At 48.9% G+C, this 22,651-nt stretch overlaps 1 protein-coding gene across 1 annotated transcript in view; it reads left to right on the plus strand.

Annotated features, from left to right (window-relative positions):
• Positions 1-1,881: 1,881 nt before the first annotated feature.
• TEKT5 (tektin 5) overlaps positions 1,882-22,651 on the plus strand; it is a 44,542-nt gene continuing 23,772 nt past the window's right edge. The window contains exons 1-5 of the mRNA XM_058570070.1: positions 1,882-2,457; positions 5,328-5,411; positions 6,028-6,098; positions 17,906-18,049; positions 21,879-22,101. Coding sequence (XP_058426053.1) covers positions 1,882-2,457; positions 5,328-5,411; positions 6,028-6,098; positions 17,906-18,049; positions 21,879-22,101 — 1,098 coding nt within the window. The remainder of the gene's footprint in view (positions 2,458-5,327; positions 5,412-6,027; positions 6,099-17,905; positions 18,050-21,878; positions 22,102-22,651) is intronic.

Here is a 22,651-nt window from a genome sequence, read left to right on the forward strand (position 1 = left end):
GCACATGGAAGGACATTGATTGCAGCAATGTTTGTAACAGCAAGACAGGAAACAACTGAAATGCCCAGTCATAGAGTATGGTCAGGTAAATAATAGCGCCTTGTATAATGGAGTACTATGCAGTTACGAAAAGGAATAGGTAGATGTGTATGAACCAAAATGAAGTGATTGCCAAGAGTTATGCAGAAAATGGTGCGTGTGGTATTTACCATTTATGTAAAAAAGGATATAGATTTATATATGCTTGTATATGTACAGAATATCTCTGGAAAAATACAGAAATCTGATAATAGTAGTTATATCTGAAAAAGACTGGAAGTAGCTAGGGGTGATGAGAAAAATCTAAATTTTATTTTATACCCTTAGATATTTCTCACATTATTAATTTACCATGAACATTTAGTGCTTAAAAAATACCTGAATCTTTTTGGCCCATTTCTTGGCTCCCCTCAAGGTGCAGGCACTTCCTGTGTGTCATGTCCCAGCTTAAAGGATCCTGCAGGGTGAGCCTTGTGGGTGCGCCTGATTTTCTTACCGCACCCTATAAGATGAGGGTGTCAAGGCTTTCTTTATAGGTTATCTGTGGAAATTAAATAAATGAGTATATGTAAAGCATCAGGTACACAGAAGGTGCTTAACAAACATTATTTCTTTCTGCCTTAGTCCTTTCATATCCACTCTGGTTTTCAGTCCTGATTTTAGGCAACTGGGGAGAAAATTCCCACTGACCATCACACTCCACTAACAAGGACCATCTGAGGGTTAGATTCCTCTCTTTCCCGTTTCCAAAGCGGGGAAAGACCCCACAAGTCAAGCACCTCTCTTGTCCTATACTTTGAGATTTTGTTGTCACTCCACCAGCCAAGGAGTGGGGAACGTTTCTTGATGGGATAAAAATATTGTTGTAGAATAGGGGCTTGAATACTTTTTCTGGAATAATAAAACTCTTATTATGATGCTCCTTCATTCATTCAACGGTGTGCTGGGACGTAATGCAGAGCCAAAGAGAGATGCTCTCTGCCTCCTGGAGCTCACAATCACCTCCCCCCCATTAAGTTCATACTATTGAAGTACAATTTAGATACAGTAAAATTCACCTTTTTTAGTGGACGGTTCTATGGGTTTTGACAAATACCTATAGTTGTGTAAGCCCCACCACAATCCAGACAGAGAACAGTACTGTCAGTGTCCCAGATTTCCTTGTGCTGCTTTGAGGTCAACCTTCCCCCCTCCGCCAGCCCTGGCCGCTCTGTCTTCAGTCCGTATGGATCTGCCTTTTCCAGAACGTTGTCTAAATGAGATCATACAGGATGTGGCCTTTGAGTCTAGCTGCCTCCACTTAGCATAATCCGTTTGAGAGTCATTCGTCATGTTTCATGTGTCAAGTTCATTCCTTTTTACTGCTGAGTAATATTCCACGCTGTGGACGTACCACTTTGGTGCCATCTTGGGGGCAAAGAGAGAAGGGAAAGACCTGACCTTGGCCGCACTGGCCCTGAGCTGGGGGGCTGACTGGAGTGGACCGCATTTCATTTTCTCCCGCAGGCAGAGTTTGGAAAGGCAGGTGCAGTTGTTATGGTAAAATAGATAAACGCCATTCTTGCACCTCCAACTCTGTGGATGGAGAAACGCATATTCACTTGGTTGACTGTGTGTGTTTTGATTGGGACGGTAGTGCCCCATATTCACTTGGTTGACTGTGTGTGTTTTGATTGGGACGGTAGTGCCCCAGCTGACCTGAAAGGGAGCAAGGGCCCAGGAAAGCCCCGCTCCCCCAGGCTTTATGACAACAATGCCAAGTCATAGAGAAGCCCCTTCCCCTGCCTGGGTGCCTTGGTCCCCTTGGGCAGAGTTTTGCCCGAGCAGGGCTGATGGGGGAGGATGGAGTTTCTTGGAACCACTCAGACCGCCAGTTACTGTGGCCCCAGGAGAGCCTGTGGCGTCAGTGCGCTGCCTCCGGCCGTGCCGGCCCCGGTGATCCAGGAATGTTACCAGCCCTATTACCTGCCTGGGTACCGCTACCTCAACTCGTGGAGACCCGGCCTCTTCTGCAAGGTCTCCAACGCCCAGACCTGCCCGGATGAGGGAATCACGTGCAGAAGTCCCCTGAGGCCCCCCACCATGCTGCCGGTGCTCCGCTCCGCGCTCGTCTGTCGCTACAGCCCCCGTGACTGGGACCAGTCCAACCAGCTGCAGCTTGGCGGGGCCGAGGCCTCGCGGCTGTGGGCCGGCCGGCTGACGGGCAACTCCATGCGGCTCATGCAGGACAAGGACCAGCTGACGCGCCAGATGCAGGAGGGCACCTGCCGGAACCTGGGCCAGAGGCTGTCGGACATGGGCTTCTGGAAGTCCGAGCTGAGCTACGAGCTGGAGAGGCTGCTGAACGAGAACCACAGCATGGAGACCGTCAAGAAGCGGCTGGAGCGCGCGGCCGAGGAGCTGAACTGCCCACTGAAGGTGAGCGTGGGGCGGGCGCGGCGTGGAGGCCGCCGCGATGCAGCCGCGCGCGCCACCTCCCGGGAGCCAAGGCCACGGTGACCGGCGCCTTGCAGGTCGGTTAGAGCCGCGTCCTCATCTGCGATCAGTTCTTAAGGTGAAAAATAGAATCTCAGTCAGTTCAGGATTATCCCAGTCAAATCACGGTTCCTCAGATGGAACCGAATTTCTTTTTCTCCTTGGGAGAATTCTGCAATTGCATCAGCATTGCAGAGACTGCATCAAGACGTTACATGCATGTGAGTGCATGCGTGTGCGTGTGTGTGTGCGTGTGTGTGTGTGTGTGTGATGGTCTTCAGAGGACGTACTTAAAATAACTGCTTTATTTTTCTCCATAGCTCTTAACACCTTATAACACGCTCTATAATTTATGCATTTATTTCTTTATTGTTTTTCTCCCCACTAGAAATACAGGCCCCATGAGGGCAGGGATTTTTGTCTGCTCTGTCACCGATGTGTTCAGGACTGATATTCAGCTGTGATGTCCCAGTGTGTCGGTGCTGGTCCTTAATGAGCCGTGTCTGTGCTGATTGCCTGTTGTCTAGCCCAACGTTGTGAATGTCTTCCCGGCCTCGCACAGTGTTGGCACACAGTAGGCACTCAATAAGTGTTTGTTGAATAAATGAATAAACACCCGACTGTGAACATTCTCGACACTTCTCGGTCTCCCAGTCTTCAGGCTGATCATGGATCAGTTGCACTGCTTCTGGCCGCGTGTAACAGATACTCGACTACAGCGGCTCGGCCAAATAGGGATTGATTTTTCTGTCATAATGAGGGTTCCAGGGGGAAACAGATGAGGCTGCTGCAGCCTCCACTTGATGGCAAAGAGACCCAGGCTCCTATCTCTGGCTCGGCCATCCTTAGTGTGTGGCTTTTGTCCTGCTTGCAAGGAGGCTTCGTATCTCCTATCGCAAGCTCCTGCTTGCAGGGAGCACTTTGATATTCTCATTTGGGGCAGGAAGATGGGGGTAGGGCGAAGGGCAAATGTGCCGGCTGTGTCTGTCCCTTTTTATCAGGGAATGTCAGTTTTCCAGAAGGCCCATCATGTGAGTCCGTTTTTAGCCCATTTGCCAGAACTCGCAGGGGCTCCCCGGCTGCAGAGGAGCCTGGGTAAGTGAGTTTTTCACTGGGTTCTGGAGTGGACAGTAGGTGAGGAACCCGTGTTGTCTGCCTTGTGCTGTGGGGGCTCATCCTGGCCGCACGGGATGATGTTCTGCGGCTCCCTGGAGCCTGTGGGGACTCAGAATCTCCTGCCTGGAAAACTCCTGCAGCCATTTCTGCTCCGTGTCGGGGGTGGGGACTTCTGTAGAGGGCCTGCCTCCAGCTCCCCCTGGAGACACGGCACAGGTTCTGACCACTAGGCGGGTCCTCTTGTTTCCCTACGCCCCCAGCTTTCTCCCCTGCTCGGAGACCCAAAGCAGCATCCAAAAGCTATTGCTCTCCTCCCCCACTCTCTTCTCACTCCCCCAGCCTGTTTGGAAAACGCAGCTCTGCCCCGTCACATGTGGCCTCCTCTGACAGCCACGTGGTGGCACGGGGACCGGAGGCATCTGGGCTCTATCCACTTCTCTCCATCTCCAAGGCCAGCACCTCCGTCCAGGCAGCCTCTCACTGGACAATGGTGACTGCCTCCTTCCTGGTCCCCACTTCTGCTCCCCTCCAACCCACTTTCCAGACAGCAGCCAGAGGGGAGATTATAAGTCTTAAGCTGGACCTCCACACTCCCCTGCTAAAACTCCCCTCACTGGCTTCCTAATGCACAGTAGTTAACATCTAAATTCCTTGTCACAGCCTCTAGCCCTCCCACAGCCCAGCTCCTGCCTGGTGTTCCAGCCTCCCTCTCTCCACTCCCAATGGCTTCATGTCTGCTCCTCCTTCTGCCTCAGGGCCTTTGCACCTGCTGTTCCCTCTTCCTGGTGCATTATTCCCATTCATCTCTGCTGCTTCTCATGATTCAGGTCTCGGTCTGTCACCTCCTTAGAGAAGTCCCCTTCAGCTACCCACATCACCCTGACAATTTTCATCACAGCCCTTATCACAGTCAGAAATGATCGAGTTTCTTTATGTGTTTATTTGGGTGTGTTCTGTCCCCTCTGTTAGAACTCCATTAGAGCAGGGACCATCTGTTTAGTTCATTGTGATGTCCCCAGTACCTTGATCGAGTGTGACACAGACAAGGGGCTCAGTAAATTCTTGTGGAGTCAATGAATCCCTCTCCTTTCTGAGTTCCCGCATGCATCTGCATCCCGACACCAAGACCTCATGCTCCTTCCTTCCCATTCCTGGTGCTCTTTGTGACATCACAGGCTAGTGGCCCAATCACCATTCTCTCTGTGTCTTCTGTTACAGGAGCCCCCCTGAGCCACGCCTTTTCCTGTCTTCTATTCTGATCAGCTCATGTCCCCATGACAGTTGTAGGGTCCACGGCTGTGGGGCAGGGTTGCCTGGGTCTCACTTGGTCCTGGTCACTTTCCAAACTTTCCCCCCATTTAGAGATCTCCCAAGAGGGGTTTTCACATATATTCATAGGCAAAATTTATTGACAGTAATCTGAGAGCTTTACACCCGTCAAGCTGACTTAACCCGCACAACAGACCTGTGAGATGTGCACCAGTGTTGCTCCTGTCCGCAGTCATGGCACCCCACAGCCCCCACTGAGGGCGAGGGGGAGGCAGAGCCCACCCGCATGCACAGCGATGAGGCCGCATGAAGCATCCAGGTTTCCCCGGGGATAAAACAGGTCCTGGCAGAGGTAAAGGTGAGTCACCTTGGCTCCCGGTCTACTTAGAGCTGCAGGAAGCACACACTCTCCCCGCTGCTCCCCGCAGGTGGCCCTGGAGTGTCTGTACCATCGCGAGAAGAGGATCGGGATTGATTTGGTCCACGACAATGTGGAGAAAAACCTTATCCGGGTAAGGCACCTCTGGGGCTGCCCAGCCCCTCCGAGGGAGGAGGGACAGCTACCTGGTCAGAGAGGTTTCTGGGATGCCTGTCAGGAGCAGAGGCCACATGTGTCACCCCATGTAAAGTCAGGGCTCAGAAAGCATGGGTGGGGACCTGGGTGGCAGTTTAGGAACAGGGAGAAATGAAGTCATTTGACCCTCGGTGTTTTCATCTCCAAAATGGGCATTGTTATAATAATACAGTAAATAACAACAATAAAAGCTAGCATTTATTGAGCACAACTGTATGTCACACACTGTACCACATATGCATTATTTAATTCAATGATGAAATGATCTATAAATGAGCACTTGCCACATAGTAGGTGCTAAATTTTCAGTTAATCTGGCAGTATATAAAAAGGAAAGAAAGCAGGATAAAGAGTGTGGAGCCTCCATGGTCGACCCTTGGCCATCTGACCCTGGGGTCACGTGGGTTGAGGTAGGAAATGGACCCCGCCCTGGCCTTTCAGCTCATGGGGTCGAGGGTGGGCAGTGAGAGGCCAGGGGTGGGGGCACTGGCCCAGGAGACAGGATGCTGTGAGTTTGTAAGGCGCACTGCTGTTTCTGACATTTTTCATTGCAGGAAGTAGATTTGCTAAAATGTTGCCAAGATCAGATGAGAAAATTAGCTCAAAGAATTGAAATCCAGATGAGGTAAGAGCTGCTTTCTCTCGCTCTTCTTGGCGTTTGTTTTGGGTATCCCACTTTTCTGGGGGCAAGCCAGGTGGGCCCCCCCATCTCTTGGTGGTTCTTTTGGTCAGTGGTGTGCTGGTGAATGTTTAACAACCAGCTCTCCAGGAAAGAAAAAAAATCCTGATTTGTAGCCTTTGCCAATTTCAGTGGTGTAAATGCTGCCACGGTGGTTGATTTCAGTCTACCTGTTACTAAGACGTGCACAGTTGGTTTCCGTGAGTCAGCACATCACTGGTGGTTCTTGTTTGCACTGAGGGCTTGGTTGGCAAAAGCAGTTGGCCTCACTGAGGCCCTGCTTGGCCTGTGGCTTCCCCATGCGAGTTCTGAAGTTTGGGAAATAGCAGAGAGTGGGTGGTGTTAGGCATCAAGGTGAGGGGCCAGGGCATCTCCAGGGGGGCCTAGTGGATGCCTTGCACCAAGAGTCATCGAAAGGAATCAGCTTTTTGTTCTTGGAAGGTTACATAACTGGTGTTATGACAAGCCAGGAGGCTCCCCTCATAATTAAAGGGAGGATGAGTTTTACAGGGCTTGGGGCCCATAGCAAAGCCCTTGGCACCCAGCTGCCCCGGAGGCAGGCTTCCTGCCTGGCCCTGAGCTGGGCGCTTGCCTTTAACACTTGCAAGGCCCGCTGCTCTGCTAGTTTCTCCTCTGCATTCACTCAGACATAGATAGCAAGAGGCGGGCTGGCAACCTTGCCAAGGCTGCCCCTTCCTGCTGTGTAGGGCACATGGGCAGCCCAGATGGGATGCTCAGGGGTCAGGTAGCTTGCAGATAGGCTCTGGGGGCTTGGTGTCCTGGCTTGCTGTACCCCAGAAACAGCAATCACCCCCCCCACACACACACACGCAGAGCAGCCCCTCAACTCCAGTGAGGCAGTGAGAACTAAGGGGCAGGGATAGGAGAGAAGCTCCCAGGATGGAATAGCATCCCGGGCAGTGTTGAAAAGCTACCTGCAGGTCAAAGGGCAGGGTGGGGGCAGACACATTGCGAAGACCCAGGGAGACATCAGAGGTGGAGGGGTCCGAAGTGAGATGCACACACAGCGGTGGCTGGAGTGACAGCTGAATGGATGAAAGCAGGGTTGAATTTGTCATTTGTGCCTCTGTCCTGATTTCTGACAATTCTACCTACCACTTGGACTATTATTTGCCTAATATTTGTCTATAAATTAATTCACTTAAAAAAACCTTAAATACTTGTATATAAACAGGAAAGTTTAACAAAGGGAATACTTTGGGCGGGCACGTGTCTTTATTGTATTTTTCTTTCTTTTCTTTTTTTAAGGTTTTTTCTTTTTTTTGAGCAAGATTGGCCCTGAGCTAACATCTGTTGCCAATCTTCCTCCTTTTTTCCTTTTTTCTCCCCAAAGCCCCGGTAGATAGTTGTATGTCATAATTGTACATCCTTCTAGTTGCTGTATGTGGGATGCCACCTGAGCATGGCTTGATGAGCGGTGAGTAGGTCCGCGCCCAGGATCCGAACTGGCGAACTCCAGGCCACCGATGTGGAGCACACAAACTTAACTGCTCTGCCACCAGGCCAGCCCTATTGTATTTTTCTTGCCCTAATTTTTATGACCACCTATTTTTGGCAGGAGAGAATGGTTTTCCATTTGTGGTTGACACTGGGCTGTGACAGAACTCGGTGCTGGGGTGACGGCAGGGCTGAAGTTTGGGAAAGGGGGCAGTTTGAGCCGGCAGAGTGAACAAAAGCCCAGACTTGAAATTGGGGAGCTGGATCCTGGAAGAGAAATCCTGAGACTGAGGAGGGAGGAGGGCTGCCTGTGCAACCCAGGCGATGAAGCAAGAGGTGGGGAGAGCTGGGGGACCCGAGGGACTGAGAAGGACGGAGACAGTCCCATAGACTGGGAGACACAGACTGAGCGCTGACATCAGAGGGGGAGAGAGACGGAAAGACAGACACGAAGCAATAAACAGAGAGAGATGGGGAGCAAGGAGACAAGGGGACAGAGAGGGACACAGATGCACCAGACAAAGAGAGAAATCAAGAGGTGAGACAGAGACAAAGAGATGGAGAGGGACAGACAAAGAGAAAGAGGAGAAGAGAGAGGGAGATGTGGGGACAGGCCCTAGAGAGATGAAAACAGCCAAGGCAGAGAGGCTGGGGAGGCCGTGAGAGCAGGAGGAGGGGCGTTCCCCTTTGCCTGGAGGCCAGCGCCCTGGGTTGAGGCTGCTGGACCTTGACCTTTGTCAGAGGATGCCTGTCATTGCAGGGAGGCAGCTCGCGCTGCCAGGGCCCACTAATTAACTGAGAACTGGCTAGAGCCTCATTAGCGGGGCAGAACTCAGTGTGTCCTCGCGCTGGTGGGAGGCTCTGCTGATGACTTCCTCCAGTGGCCGCACAGGCAGGCTCTGGGCTGTTGATTCGTGGTTTCTGGGCGAGGCCTGAGGCCCCTGTCTGGGCAGGGCCGTGTCCTCACCTCACCAGGCGCCCCAGCAAAGCAGAAGAGGCTCTTCCCGACTGGGCAGGAGACAAGTTTCCCTGGTGGGCTGACAGCAGGGTGAGCCTTGGCACCGGCAGTGCTCTCCGTCATGAGCCGAGGAGGAAAGACAGAGGCTGCCCCCTCTTTTCCCAGCCTCATCAGCCAGGGCCAGGAGGCTGGGCCAGCTGACCAGGGCTTCTGAGGCCCAGGCTCCCCTCCAATGCTCCGGCACGTTTCTCTTCCACATTCTGGTCTTTCTTCACATTCCGGTTCATTAGGCAGGAAGGGCCCCATTTCTTCACAGCTCTGCCAATTCAGAAGGCCCCAAGGGCCCCAGCGTGAGCCCTCCTCCTGCCCCAACGTGGGGGCCCACCATCAGGATTTCATTTCCTTGCTCTTGGCCTGTATGAAGCCCCTCACCAGCTCCCAGTATCTATAGCAGAAAAAGAAAGTGGCAAAAAGATAGACAGAGACAGACAGAGGAGAGGCGGGGAGAGAGAGACATGGCAGCCCCAAGACAGAGAGAAACCAAGAAAGATGCGGTAGAAAGAAAGACGAGCGAGAGAAAGACGCAGAGACAGGGAGAGACACAGAGAGCCTGAGACAGAGAGAAACCAAAAGAAATGAGTCAGAAAGAGACAAGGATGAGAGAGAGAGAGAGGAAGAGACAGCAGAGACAGAGAGACGGAGGGAGAGAAAGAGAGAAAGAGAATGAGAGGAGGCAGAAGGGGAAGGGGAGACCAGTGGGAGATGTGCACGCGTCACTCTAGTTGGTGTCTGGACATCAGCTGGCCCAGTCAGAGTTTTCCCTTCTCTATTCTCTTCCGGTTCTTCAAGGCAAAAGTCCCAATGGATGCTTGTGTGTCTTTAACACTGACTAATCTCCTTTTTTCAATCAAGAGACAAACAGAAAAAAGTTCAGGCTTAGAACCTTCTGGAGACAACAGATTCTAGCTAGGATTCTGTTAGTGTTTACTTAGTATTTATGTTTGAGGTGATCTATTAATGGAAAGGGTTACTGGTTTTCTTTTAAAGATAGTGATGTAGATTTTCCTTTTAAAATACATTTGTTTATAATTTCAAAGTGATTTAAAAAAAGAAGAAAAGTGGTGAGTAAATAATAGTGTAGCTACTTTGATAATATGGCGAGAATTAGAAAGTGCTTCTCCAATGTCTGGAGTTTGGCAAACAGTGGCCTTTAAGTTTAACCAAGATACCAGCCCTGCGGGCTCAAGTCCTGGCTGGGCCCCATTGTCCTCTCCTCACCTCAGTCCCTGACTCCACCTGGTCCCTGACCCTGTCCAGTCCCTGCCTCCACCCAGTCCCTGACCCTGTCCAGTCCCTGACGCCCCCCAGCCCTTGACCCCACCCAGTCCCTGACCCCCCCCAGCCCCTGACCCGTCCAGCCCCTGACCCCGTCCAGTTCCTGACTCCACCCAGTCCCTGACCCTGTCCAGTCCCTGACGCCCCCCAGCCCTTGACCCCGCCCAGTCCCTGACCCCACCCAGCCCCTGACCCCGCCCAGTTTCTGATCCCAGTCCAGTCCCTGACTCTACCCAGTCCCTGACCCGTCCAGCCCCTGACCCCGTCCAGTTCCTGACTCCACCCAGTCCCTGACTCCACCCAATTCTGACTCCACCCCGTCCCTGACTCCACCCAATCCCTGACCCTGCCCAGTTTCTGATTCCTCCATTATGAGCTGCTTACGGGTCTTTTTTTTTTTTTTTTAATTTTTTGTTTATTGCAGTAACATTGGTTTATAACATTGTATAAATTTCAGGTGTACATCATTATACTTCTATTTATGCATAGATTACATCATGTTCACCACCCAAATACTAATTACAACCCATCACCACACACTTGTGCTGAATTATCTCTTTCGTCCTCCTCCCTCCCCCTTTCCCCTCTGGTGACCACCAATCCAATCTCTGTCTCTATGTGTTTGTTTATTGTTGTTATTATCTACTACTTAATGAAGGAAATCATACGGTATTTGACCTTCTCCCTCTGACTTATTTTGCTTTGCATTATACCCTCAATGTCCATCCACGTTGTCACAAATGGTTGGACTTCATCGTTTCTTATGGCTGAGTAGTATTCCATTGTGTATATATACCACATCTTCTTTATCCATTCGTCCCTTGATGGGCACTTAGGTTGCTTCCAAGTCTTGGCTATTGTGAATAACGCTGCAATGAACACAGGGGTGCGTGTATCTTTACGTATTGGCGTTTTCAAGTTCTTTGGATAAATACCCAACAGTGGAATAGCTGGATCATACGGTAGTTCTATCCTTGATTTTTTGAGGAATCTCCATACTGTTTTCCATAGTGACTGCACCAGTTTGCACTCCCACCAGCAGTGTATGAGAGTTCCCTTCTCTCCACATCCTCTCCAACACATGTTGTTTCCTGTCTTGTTAATTATAGCCATTCTGACGGGCGTGAGGTGATATCTCATTGTAGTTTTGATTTGCATTTCCCTGATAGTTAATGATGTTGAACATCTTTTCATGTGTCTGTTGGCCATCTGTATATCTTCTTTGGAGAAATGTCTGTTCAGGTCTTTTGCCCATTTTTAAATTGGGTTGGTAGTTTTTTTGTTGTTGAGATGCATGAGTTCTTTATATATTTTGGAGATTAAGCCCTTACCAGATGTATGGTTTGCAAATATCTTCGCCCAGTTGTTAGGTTGTCTTTTCGTTTTGTAGATGGTTTCCTTTGCTGTGCAGAAGCTTTTTAGTTTGATGTAGTCCCATTTGTTTATTTTTTCTATTGTTTCTCTTGCCAGGTCAGACATGGTGCTTGAAAATATGTTGCTAAGACCAATGTCGAAGAGCGTACTGCCTATGTTTTCTTCCAGAAGTTTCATAGTTTCAGATCTTACATTCAAGTCTTTAATCCATTTGGAGTTAATTTTTGTGTATGGTGTAAGGTAAGGGTCTACTATAATTTTTTTGCATGTGGCTATCCAGTTTTCCCAACACCATTTGTTGAAGAGACTTTCTTTTCCCCATTGTATGTTCTTGGCTCCTTTGTCAAAGATTAGCTGTCCATAGATGTGTGGGTTTATTTCTGGGCTTTCAATTCTATTCCATTGATCTGTGTGTCTGTTTTTGTGCCAGTACCATGCTGTTTTGGTTACTATAGCTTTGTAGTATATTTTGAAATCAGGGAGTGTGATACCTCCAGCTTTGTTCTTTTTTCTCAGGATTCCTTTAGCTCTTCGGGGTCTTTTGTTGTTCCATATAAATTTTAGGATTCTTTGTTCTATTTCTGTGAAAAATGTTGTTGGAACTTTGAGAGGGATTGCATTGAATCTATAGATGGCTTTAGGAAGTATGGACATCTTAACTATGTTAATTCTTCCAATCCAAGAGCACAGAATATCTTTCCATTTCTTTGTGTCTTCTTCAATTTCTTTCAGCAATGTTTTATAGTTTTACATGTACAGCTCTTTCATCTCTTTGGTTAAGTTTATTCCTAGCTATTTTATTCTTTTTGTTGCAATTGTAAATGGGATGGTATTCTTAATTTCTCTTTCTGCTACTTCGTTGTTAGTGTATAGAAATGCAATTGATTTTTGTATGTTGATTTTGTATCCTGCAACTTTACCATATTCATTTATTACTTCTAAAAGTTTTCTGGTGGATTCTTTAGGGTTTTCTATATATAAAATCATGTCATCTGCAAATAGTGACAGTTTCACTTCTTCCTTTCCAATTTAGATCCCTTTTATTTCTTTCTCTTGCCTGATTGCTCTGGCTAGGACTTCCAGTACTATGTTAAATAGGAGTGGTGAGAGTGGGCATCCTTGTCTGGTTCCTGTTCTTAGAGGGATAGCTTTCAGTTTTTCACCATTGAGGATGATATTAGCTGTGGGTTTGTATATATGGTCTTTATTATGTTGAGGTACTTTCCTTCTATACCCATTTTATTCAGAGTTTTTATTATAAATGGATGCTGTATCTTGTCAAATGCTTTCTCTGCATCTATTGAGATGATCATGTGATTTTTATTCTTCATTTTATTAATGTGTTGTATCACGTTGATTGATTTGTGAATGTTAAACCATCCCTGCATACCTGGAATAAATCCCACTTGATCATGGTGTATAATCTTTTTAACGTATTGTTGTATGCGATTTGCTAGTATTTTGTTGAGGATTTTTGCATCAATGTTCATCAGTGATATTGGCCTGTAATTTTCTTTTTTTGTGTTGTCCTTATCTGGTTTTGGTATCAGGGTAATGTCGGCTTCACAGAATGAATTAGGGAGCTTCCCCCCCCCCCTCAATTTTTTGGAAGAGTTTGAGAAGGATAGGTATTAAGTCTTCTTTGAATGTTTGGTAGAATTCACCAGGGAAGCCGTCTGGTCCTGGACTTTTATTTTTGGGGAGGTTTTTGATTACTGTTTCGATCTCCTTACTGGTGATTGGTCTATTCAAATTCTCTACTTCTTCTTGATCCAGTTTTGGAAGGTTGTATGATTCTAAGAATTTATCCATTTCTTCCAGATTGTGGAATTGGTTGGCATATAGCTTTTCATAGTATTCTCTTATAATCTTTTGTATTTCTGAGGTGTCTGTTGTAATTTCTCCTCTTTCATTTCTGATTTTACTTATTTGTGCCTTCTCTCTTTTTTTCTTGGTGAGTCTAGCTAAAGGTTTGTCAATTTTGTTGATCTTTTCAAAGAACCAGCTCTTGGTTTTATTAATTTTTTCTATTTTTTTTTGGTCTCCATTTCATTTATTTCTGCTCTGATTTTTATTATTTCCCTTCTTCTACTGATTTTGGGCTTTGTTTGTTCTTCTTTTTCCAGTTCCTTTAGGTGCATTGTTAGATTGTTTATTTGAGATTTTTCTTGTTTGTTGAGATAGGCCTGTATTGCTATAAACTTTCCTCTTAGAACCGCTTTTGCTGTATCCCATAAATTCTGGCATGTCGTATTTTCATTTTCATTTGTCTCCAGGTATTTTTTGATTTCTTCTTTGATTTCTTCGTTGACCCAGTCGTTGTTCAGTAGCATTTTGTTTAATCTCCACGTATTTGTGGCTTTTCTGATTTTCTTCCTATAGTTGATTTCTAGTTTCATACCACTGTGGTCAAAAAAGATGCTTGGTATTATTTCAATCTTCTTAAATTTATGGGGACTTGTTTTTTGGCCTAATATGTGATCAATCCTGGAGAATGTTTCATGTGCATTTGAAAAGAATGTGTGTTCTTCGGTTTTTGGATGGAATGCTCTGTATATATCTACTAGGTCCATCTGTTCTAGTGTATCATTTAAGGCCAATGTTTCCCTATTGATCTTCTGTTTGGATGATCTATCCGTTGGTGTAAGTGGAGTGTTCAAGTCCCCTACTATTATTGTGCTACTGTCTATTTCTGTTTTTATGTCTGTTAATAATTGCTTTATATATTTAGGTGCACCTACATTGGGTGCGTAGATATTTACAAGTGTTATATCCTCTTGTTGGATTGTTCCCTGGATCATTATGTAATGCCCTTCTTTGTCTCTTTTTACAGTTCTTGTTTTAAAGTCTATTTTGTCTGATATGAGTATTGCTACCCCAGCTTTCTTTTCATTGCCATTTGCATGGAGTATCTTTTTCCATCCCTTCACTTTCAGTTTGTGAGTGTCTTTAGGTCTGAATTGTGTCTCTTGTATGCAGCATATATATGGGTCTTGTTTTTTTATCCAATCAGCCACCCTATGCCTTTTAATTGGAGCATTTAGTCCCTTGACGTTTAAAGTAGCTATTGATATAAGTATGTACTTACTGCCATTTTTTAACTTTTTTTTCCTCAGTGTTTTAGTAGTCCTTCTCTGTTCCTTTCTCCTTCTATACAGAATTGATGGTCTCTTTAGTTTGACCTCTGTCTGAAAGCTGTACTCTTTAACTCCCCTCCTCCCTCCTTTTATATTTTTGATATCATATCTAACCTCTTTTTTGTGCATTTGTATCCATTACCCTCTTATCATGGAAATAGATAATTTTTCCTATTTGTGGTCTTCTCTTTTCCCCTTAAATCAGTCCCTTTAACATTTCTTGTAGCACTGGTTTCTTGGTGACAAACTCCTTTAATTTTTGCTTGTCTGGGAAATTTTTGATCTCTCCTTCCATTTTGAATGATAATGTTGTTGGGTAGAGTATTCTTGGCTGTAAGTTTTTTCCTTTTAGCACTTTAAATATATCATGCCATTCTCTTCTAGCCTATAAGGTTTCTGCTGAGAAGTCAGCTGATAGCCTTATGGGGTTTCCTTTGTATGTAACTTGACTTTCTCTTGCGGCTTTTAGGATTCTCTCTTTATCTTTAATTCTGGACATTTTGATTATGATGTGTCTTGGTGTGGGCCTCTTTGGGTTTATCTTGTTTGGGGCTCTCTGTGATTCCTGTACCTGGATGTCTGTTTCCTTCCTTAGGTTAGGGAAGTTTTCATCTATTATTTCTTGAAATAGATTCTCTGCCCCTTTGTCTTGCTCTTCTCCTTCCGGGACACCTATAAGAAGGATGTTAGTGTGCTTGATGTTGTCCCAGAGGTCCCTTAGACTGTCCTCACTCTTTTTATTTCTTTTCTCTTTTACCTGTTCAGTTTGGGTAATTTCTTCTAGTCGTTAGTCCAGCTCACAGATCCCTTCTTCTGTATCCTCTACTCTGCTTTTGAGTCCCTCTAGTGAATTTTTCATTTCCAGTATTGTATTCTTCATTTCTGATTGCTTCTTTTTTATATCTTCCATTTCTTTGTTGACATTCTCACTGAGTTCATCTATTCTTCTCCCCAGATCAGTGAGCATCCTTAACACTCTTTGTTTGAACTCTCTGTCGGGTAGGTTGCTCATTTCTGTTTCACTTAGTTCCTTTTCTGGGGTTTTGTCCTGTTCCCTTACTTGGAATGTATTCCTTTGCCTTCTCATTTTGCCTCTTTCCCTGTGCTTGTGTCTACGTATTAGGTAGGTCAGCTACGTCTCCTGCTCTTGGATAGGTGACCTTATGTAAGTGACGCCTTAGGAGGCCTGCAGTGTGCTTCCCTCAGTTCTCAACGTTCCAGGGGTGACCCCTATGTGGGCTACGTGTGTCCTTCTGTTGTGGCCTGTTTGCTCTCCCTGTAGGCGCCCAGGGTGGCCAAGTTATGCCCCTGGCCAGCTGTTGTAATGCTCAGCTGCTTGTAGTTGTTGTGGGCCCTTCAGTCTCTTTATCAGGTGTGGGGAGCCCCAGCACAGTTGGCTGTAAGTTCTCATACCACATTTTTGTTGCAGTATTTCTTTTAAGTGAGTAGGCCCCCAGTGTGGCAGGTTGTTAGGCTCAGGGCGTTACAATTGCTATAAGCCTCCAGCCTTTAGGTCTCTTGTCAGCTCTCTGAGGATTGCAGCTGGTTGGGGCTGACCTCAGGCACAGGAGCACCGAATTGTTTCAGGCTTTGGAAGGTGGGGCAAACCCCCTATGTGGGTCTTTGAGAAGCACAAGTCTTCTGCAGCTGACAAGCCCTGCCGCCCACAGGTCCACACACACAGTCAACACAGTCCTGCCCCCTGTGCGCACCCCGACCTCCCAAAGCGGACCCAGTCTCTCCACGGCGGATGCCCCACACACTCCACCACTGCCCCATACTCTCCACCTGCTCCTTGTGCACGTCCTGCCCCACTGAAGTGGGCCCAGTGGCCAGGCTGCAGAGAATCCAGTCACCAATATATGCAGGCCCACAAGTTGCCTGAGGGCTTGTTGTTGGGTGGGGCCAGTCTCCAGGATGGGCTGCCTGCCCTGGCTGAACTGGATTAAATCGGTGCTCTAGCGGGTGGGGCAGACCCTGGACTAGCAGGCCCCAGGGAGAACTCCAATGGCGTCTTCGTCAGCACACCCACACCAGGCCACAACAATGGCCGCCGCCAATGTCCCAGTCCCTGGAGAGGTCTCACCCCTCACCGAGATGCACACAGGGCCTATCAGGTGAGTCTCTTTTCACCAAAGCACTGTGCACCTTTCTTTCTGGTGATTTTAGGTTGCTTTCTGAAATGGGTGAGTTTGCGCATGGGCTCTTTAAGAGCTGGTTTTAATTTCTTTGTGAACCAGCTTTTCTGGGGGTACTCCCCAATGTTTTAGTAGCAGGCAAAGTCAGATATTATGCCACTCATCTCGATTGTGCTGGGTCCACAAAATGCCCACAGCGGGGGCGCTCCCCGTCTCGGGGGCCCTGCACCTCCAGGGAGGCTGCGTACCTGTGGGCTGCTCCCGGGCGGCCGTGAAGCTGGCGGCTTGTGAAGGCGGCGTTTTTCCTCTCCAGAAGGGTGTCTCTGCCTCTTCTACCTCAAGATTGTCGTTTGCTGCAGGAGTTCCTCTTATCCAGTTTTCAGTTCTGTCTCAGGGGTAGTTTTTCCACGAGTAGTTGTAAATTGGCTGTGTCTGCGGGAGGAGGTGAGTTCAGAGTCTGCCTACGCCGCCATCTTGACTTCTCCCTACTTACGGGTCTTTAAACAGCTGGAAGTCTCTAGCTTCTCTGGTTTTGCACATGTGGTGCCTTCAGCTTGGAATTCTCCTTCCCCCACCCAACTTTGTCCATAATGTCTACCCTGTTATGAAAACCCAACTCAGATAACCCCTTGGAGGCCTTCCCTGACCACTCCCTCTCCCTGAGTTAATGGCATCCTCCTCTGTGTTACTTTGTATCCTTTTCAAACCTGCACTGTTGCCCTTACAGTTCTGTACCATGTGTAGTTTTACTGTATTTATTTACACAAATTTGTGAGCAGCTTGAAGGTAATGACTGGGTTTTAGTCATGTCTTTTCCCTCTGTGTCTGGCATAGAGTCAGACACAATGATTTGTGAACTGATTTTGTCCAGAGTCTGACTTTGTCTCTTCTTAATCAGGTCAGCAAACTGCAGCTGGAGGGCCAAATCTGGCCCACACCTGTTTTTGTACATAAAGTTTTATTGGGACAAAGCCATGACCATTAGTTTACATATTATCTATGACTGCTTTCTTGCATAGTTGGGTGGTTGCAACAGAGACCATATGACCCACAAAGCCTAAGATATTTATTATTTGACATTTTACAGTAAATGTTTGCCCACCCCTATTGTAAATGACAGCAGGTCTGCATGGATTATGGGGAGGGTGAGAGAGTAGGGGAGGCCCTGGGTACATGGTGGGGGCGTCAAGGTGGGAGGAGGGCTGAGAAACCACTGGGAGTGGACAGAGCACTGTCTTGGGAGTCAGAGATTTGACTTTCAGCAGTGGCTCTGCACCAACCTGCCGTGTTACCTTGGGTGAGGGCCTCTGGGTAAGTGCACAATCCAGAGGCAAATCCTTTCCCCCACCCCAGGGATAACCGAGATGCTCAGCACGCCCTGGAGAGGGACCTCGAGGACAAAAGCTCGGCCCAGTTTATTGATGAGAAGTGCTTCAACCTGAGGAACACATCAGACTGCATCAGCTTCTTCCATGGCATAGAGAAAGTCGACGGCACGTAAGGACTGGGCTTCCGGTCCCCACCCCTGGCCGTGCCTGCTGGGAGTGAGGGTTTCTGAGTCTGTTCCTGCCAAGGAACCGTAAAGAGGCATCGTGCGCCAGTCATGCGTGAGGCGGTGTGGATGAATGGGGATCCTGTGTTACAAGCCACGGAATCCAATTCTGGCTAACTTAAGACAAGATGGAATTTACAGGAAGGTTGTGAGAGAGCCACAGACTCAACGGGAAGGTTCTGGCAGCTTGAAAGAGCCAGGGAGTGGGAACTAATCAGATATGTTGTCAGAGCACCACTATCTTTCCATTCTTGCCTCGTTTTGCCCAAGATTCAAATTTCAGCAAGAACGAGTGAGCGATTGGCTCAGTGAGGGCCACGTGGCCCCTGCCGCTCGGCCGGGGCATGCTGGGGCACCTCGATTGGCAATTCCACGGCTGTAACCAGAAGGAGGAGGGATTCGGGCTCGGTGGGGAGAGCTAACTGACGCCCACCAGCGCTGGAAGTGGTTTAAGAGTGGATTTGGGAGCCAGGCTGCCTGGCTTCTAATCTGGCGTCTACACTAACTCCTGGGCAGGTTATCTCATCTCCCTGGGCCCTGTATCCTCGTCTATACCACTGGAGTAAAAATCGTGCCCACTCCCAGGGTGGCTGTGAGTGTAAAAGGGGGGCTTCTGGTGAAGGGAAATGACAACGGCTGACGTTTACTGAGTACTTGCTGTACGACCTTGTTTTCTGGTCACAGCAGCTATGGGGTAGGTGCCTTCTGTATGCCCGGCCCTGACTTGGGCATGTCACCGCATTACAGAACGTCATGCAGAACTGAGGCGTGCTGTCCCAGTCGGCAGTCTGAGGGCTGGGATAGTGAGGCCTCTGGGGACAGGCAGAGGGTGGTGTCCGTCTCGGTCCCGTTTTAAAAAAATCTCTCGCACATAGAGTTGTGCTTGGCACATAGTAGGCGTACGGTAAACGTTTGTTGAATGAGAGACTGAATGAAGGGAGGGAGGGAGAGAAGGAAGAAGGAGAGGAGTTTCTTGGCGGTCGCCTTGGCCCAGCCTGGGGTCCCTCTCTGGATCGTAGTGACTGTGGACCTTTGCAGTTTCCAGGACCACGACTCCGGGGGTGCTGCCTCCTCTTCCTGACGAGGCTGACTCCCCCCGGCGCCGACGAGATGGGCAGGCCTTCAGGGGGCTCTGTCCCCTCAGCCACGGCCGCCCATCTGGACGGGGAGTCCGGAGGGTTCCCTTCTCAAACAGATGTCTCCCCGAAAACTGGGCGGCCAGGCTGGCGGAGACTTGATTTCCATGCCCAGGAGGGTCTGCTATTTAAAGTCCCCCGTCCAGCGACTCCAGCTGGAAAGTCAGAGCTGCCATTGGTGGTGACTATTGCTCCCCAGATGCACTAGCTCAGGGCTTTGTAGTTGGGGTTTTCTCAAAGCAGGGCCATGTCTGGGCAGGTTAAAGGACGTTGAGAGACTCTGACTTGAGTATCTCTGGTCCCTATTGTTCTCATTGCCATGGATTAACTGATGATGATGATGAAGAAGATGACAACGATGACAGTAGATGCCTTTTACCAGATGTCTGCTATGTGCTAGGCACTGTGCTCAGAGCTTTACACATAGCGTCTCATGAATGATAAACATTTCTCAAGCACTCACTATCGTCAGGTGCTGTAATAGGGGTTTCACATTTAGTCACTCAGCAACCCCAGGGTAGGCACCATTATTATCCCCATTTTACAATGAGGAGACGAAAGCTCAGAGAGCTGAAATGACTGGCCCAAGCTCACACAGCAAGTGGCAGAGCCACGATCTGAGCCCATGTGTGTTTACCACGGCACCTTCCTGCCTCCCCAGCAGAGCCTGCTGTCTCCTCCATCTTTAGAGGAACAGCTCCAGAAAGCTCGCCCCCCTACTGAGGCACACCCCCTGCGAGAACACAGGCTGCCTCTAGCAGATTCCCCCCAGGGAGAATGATTAAGCGGGTTATTTTCCCTGGGGAGCTCAGCTGTCTGCTCCAAGGAGAGCGAGGGCCTAGAGGTTGCTGCTCAGGACATTGACAGTGTCCCATTCAGCAGCGGCAGATACGGGCAGTCAATCCGCGGGTCTCTGTCTGCTGTCCTTGGTGCCTCCTCCTTTCTTCCTCACTGGTGAGCAGCTGTGTGACCTTGGAAAAGATACTTCACCTCTCTGAGCCTCAGGTCTTTGCTGGGTGAAAGCTCTGGATCAGACACAGTGCCCTCTCCCATCTCCAGAAGCCCGAGACCTCTGTTTATTTCTTGATTTTAACTCCTGCAAAAGCCAGGCAAAACAACCCATATTGTATATATTCTTTAACAACTTTCTATTCACCATGCAATCTAAGTGTGCTTTTAAATGACTGAAAAGAGACTTCTATTTCAGAAAACTGAGTCTCTTTTTTCCTACTGCCTGAGAATAAAAATCTGCTTTATTTAAAAACTGGAAACTTCTTGGTTAAAAAAGACCTTGAAAAGTTATCTAGTCAGCTAGATCCTGAAACCAGCTCAAAGAAATGCACATCTCTCCTTCTCAAAGGCTTCCCAGAGGAGAAACCCCCATACAATATATTGGTCGCTTGTTGCAAGGATTTACATTCTCTGCCAGGAAGAACTTTCTGTTTTCTAAACTGAGACCTTTATTCATCACCACCTCCGAGAAGCCTTCCCTGCCTGCCCTTTCTAATTAGCCTGTGTCTCCATTTGTCCCCCCAGATCCATTCTCCAGCCTCCCTGCTGTGAGTCTTATAGAGGAGGCTGCCCTCTGCAGCCCTTTGCCATCTGCTTCCCAGTTGGGTTCAGCCGATAGGAGGGACACCAGCAGGAGACGGAGGGCAGGAGGAGAACGATGTTGGGGATTTATTCTTCCTGCCTCCTTCCTCCCCAGGTGGTGCTCCTCTGCGCTCCTCCTCCCCCACCTCTCCCTCTCCTCGTGCCCTTCACAGCTGGGGTGCTGACAGCCTCCTGCGTTTGCTAGTCCATGAGCACCTCAACACTCTCCAAGGATTCCATTTATTTCCTTTTACGCTCTTGACTGACACATCATGATCTCACTCCATTTGTCTCTCTCTCATCACCCTGCTTCTAAATTCCTTCATAGCACACAACACCGTGTGTAAATATCTTCTTTACTTATTGTCTGTCTCCCTCCGCGGGAAATTCATCACCATGAGGACAGGGGTGTTGCCGTTCTTGTTTGTGGCTCTGTCCCAGGTGCCTAGAGCTAGGCTTGGCGTGTGGTAGGTGTTCAAAGAACGTTCGTTAAATGAATGAGTCAGTGCAGGTGGCATGGCCGTGCGCTCATCACTGAACTGAAGGGACCCCGCAGCCAGCTTCGTGCCCGAAGCCTGCTCCTTGGCCTGTCTCTCTGGTTTTGGTGGTGGTAGTGGGAGGGAGTGTTAGGGAAAAGGGCTCTTTGGGGGAATTTCTCCTCTCCTGCAACTCACCAAGTGCCCTTCGGTAGATCAGCTGCTCTCTCGAGGCTGCCGCTGCCTCCCCTGCAAAACGAGGGGTTTGGATTAGTGGTTCTCAACTGGGGGGCGATTGTGTCCTCTCCCCCAGGGACAATTGGCAATGTCTGGAGACATTTTTGATTGTCACAACCGGAGGGGAGATGCTGCTGGCATCTAATGGGTAGCGGCCAGGGATGCCGCTAAGCATCCGACAGTGCACAGGACAGCCCCCACAGCAAGGAAGGATCCCAACCCAAGTGTCAAGAGGCCGAGGGTGAGACATCCCGGGCTGTGGGTTCTCCGAGCCCCGCCCCCAGCCCCCGTCTTCCTCACCTGTGTTAAATTCATCCTGGCACCTCTTGCAGGATCTCCGTGCCCGAGACCTGGGCCAAGTTCAGTAACGACAACATCCGGCACTCGCAGAACATGCGGGCCAACTCCATCCGGCTGCGGGAGGAGGCCGAGAACCTGTTTGAGACCCTGTCGGATCAGATGTGGAAGCAGTTCACCAACACCAATCTGGCCTTCAACGCCCGCGTCGCCGAGGTGACAGACGTGAGGAATAAGCTGCAGACGCAGCTGGCTAAGGTAAGCGAGGTGCGCCCGAGGACCGCCGTCCGCTCGGCCAGACCCGGGCCTTCCTCCCGCGGGGCTCAGCGGCGTCTGGCCCGGCTCCCCTGTGAGCTTCCTGGGGAGATTCGAGCATCTGGGGTAAATTGCTCGCCGGACGCTGGAGCTTGGAGCTTGGCCTGGCTGTCACCTCAGCACCCGAGAGGCTGCTGATGGCCCCCAGGGCCCTTCACTCCATCTGAGGAACCTGTGGCTGAGCGTGACCAGGGAGGGTGGGTGTAGAGCCCAGGAAACGGGGCTGAGCGGATCTTCTCCGCCCACATCAGCATCTTTGGAAATGTAACCTTTGACCCTCAAAGCCTTCAGCAGCACGAGGACGCCCTGCTGAGGGGTGGGGTGATTTTTGAGTTGAGCAGTGGAGGACTGTCTGACCCTGTCCCTCTCTCCTGCCCTCCCCCACCCACAGGCTCCTACCACCCCTCCCTTATTGGAACACCTCCCGCTGTTTCACACCTCTGGGGGCGTCGTTGTCCTCTCTGCAAGGAATCTATCCTCCCTGCTGCACATA

The sequence above is a fragment of the Diceros bicornis genome, chromosome 26 (assembly GCF_020826845.1).
Source record: "Diceros bicornis minor isolate mBicDic1 chromosome 26, mDicBic1.mat.cur, whole genome shotgun sequence".
Taxonomy (NCBI): domain Eukaryota; kingdom Metazoa; phylum Chordata; class Mammalia; order Perissodactyla; family Rhinocerotidae; genus Diceros; species Diceros bicornis.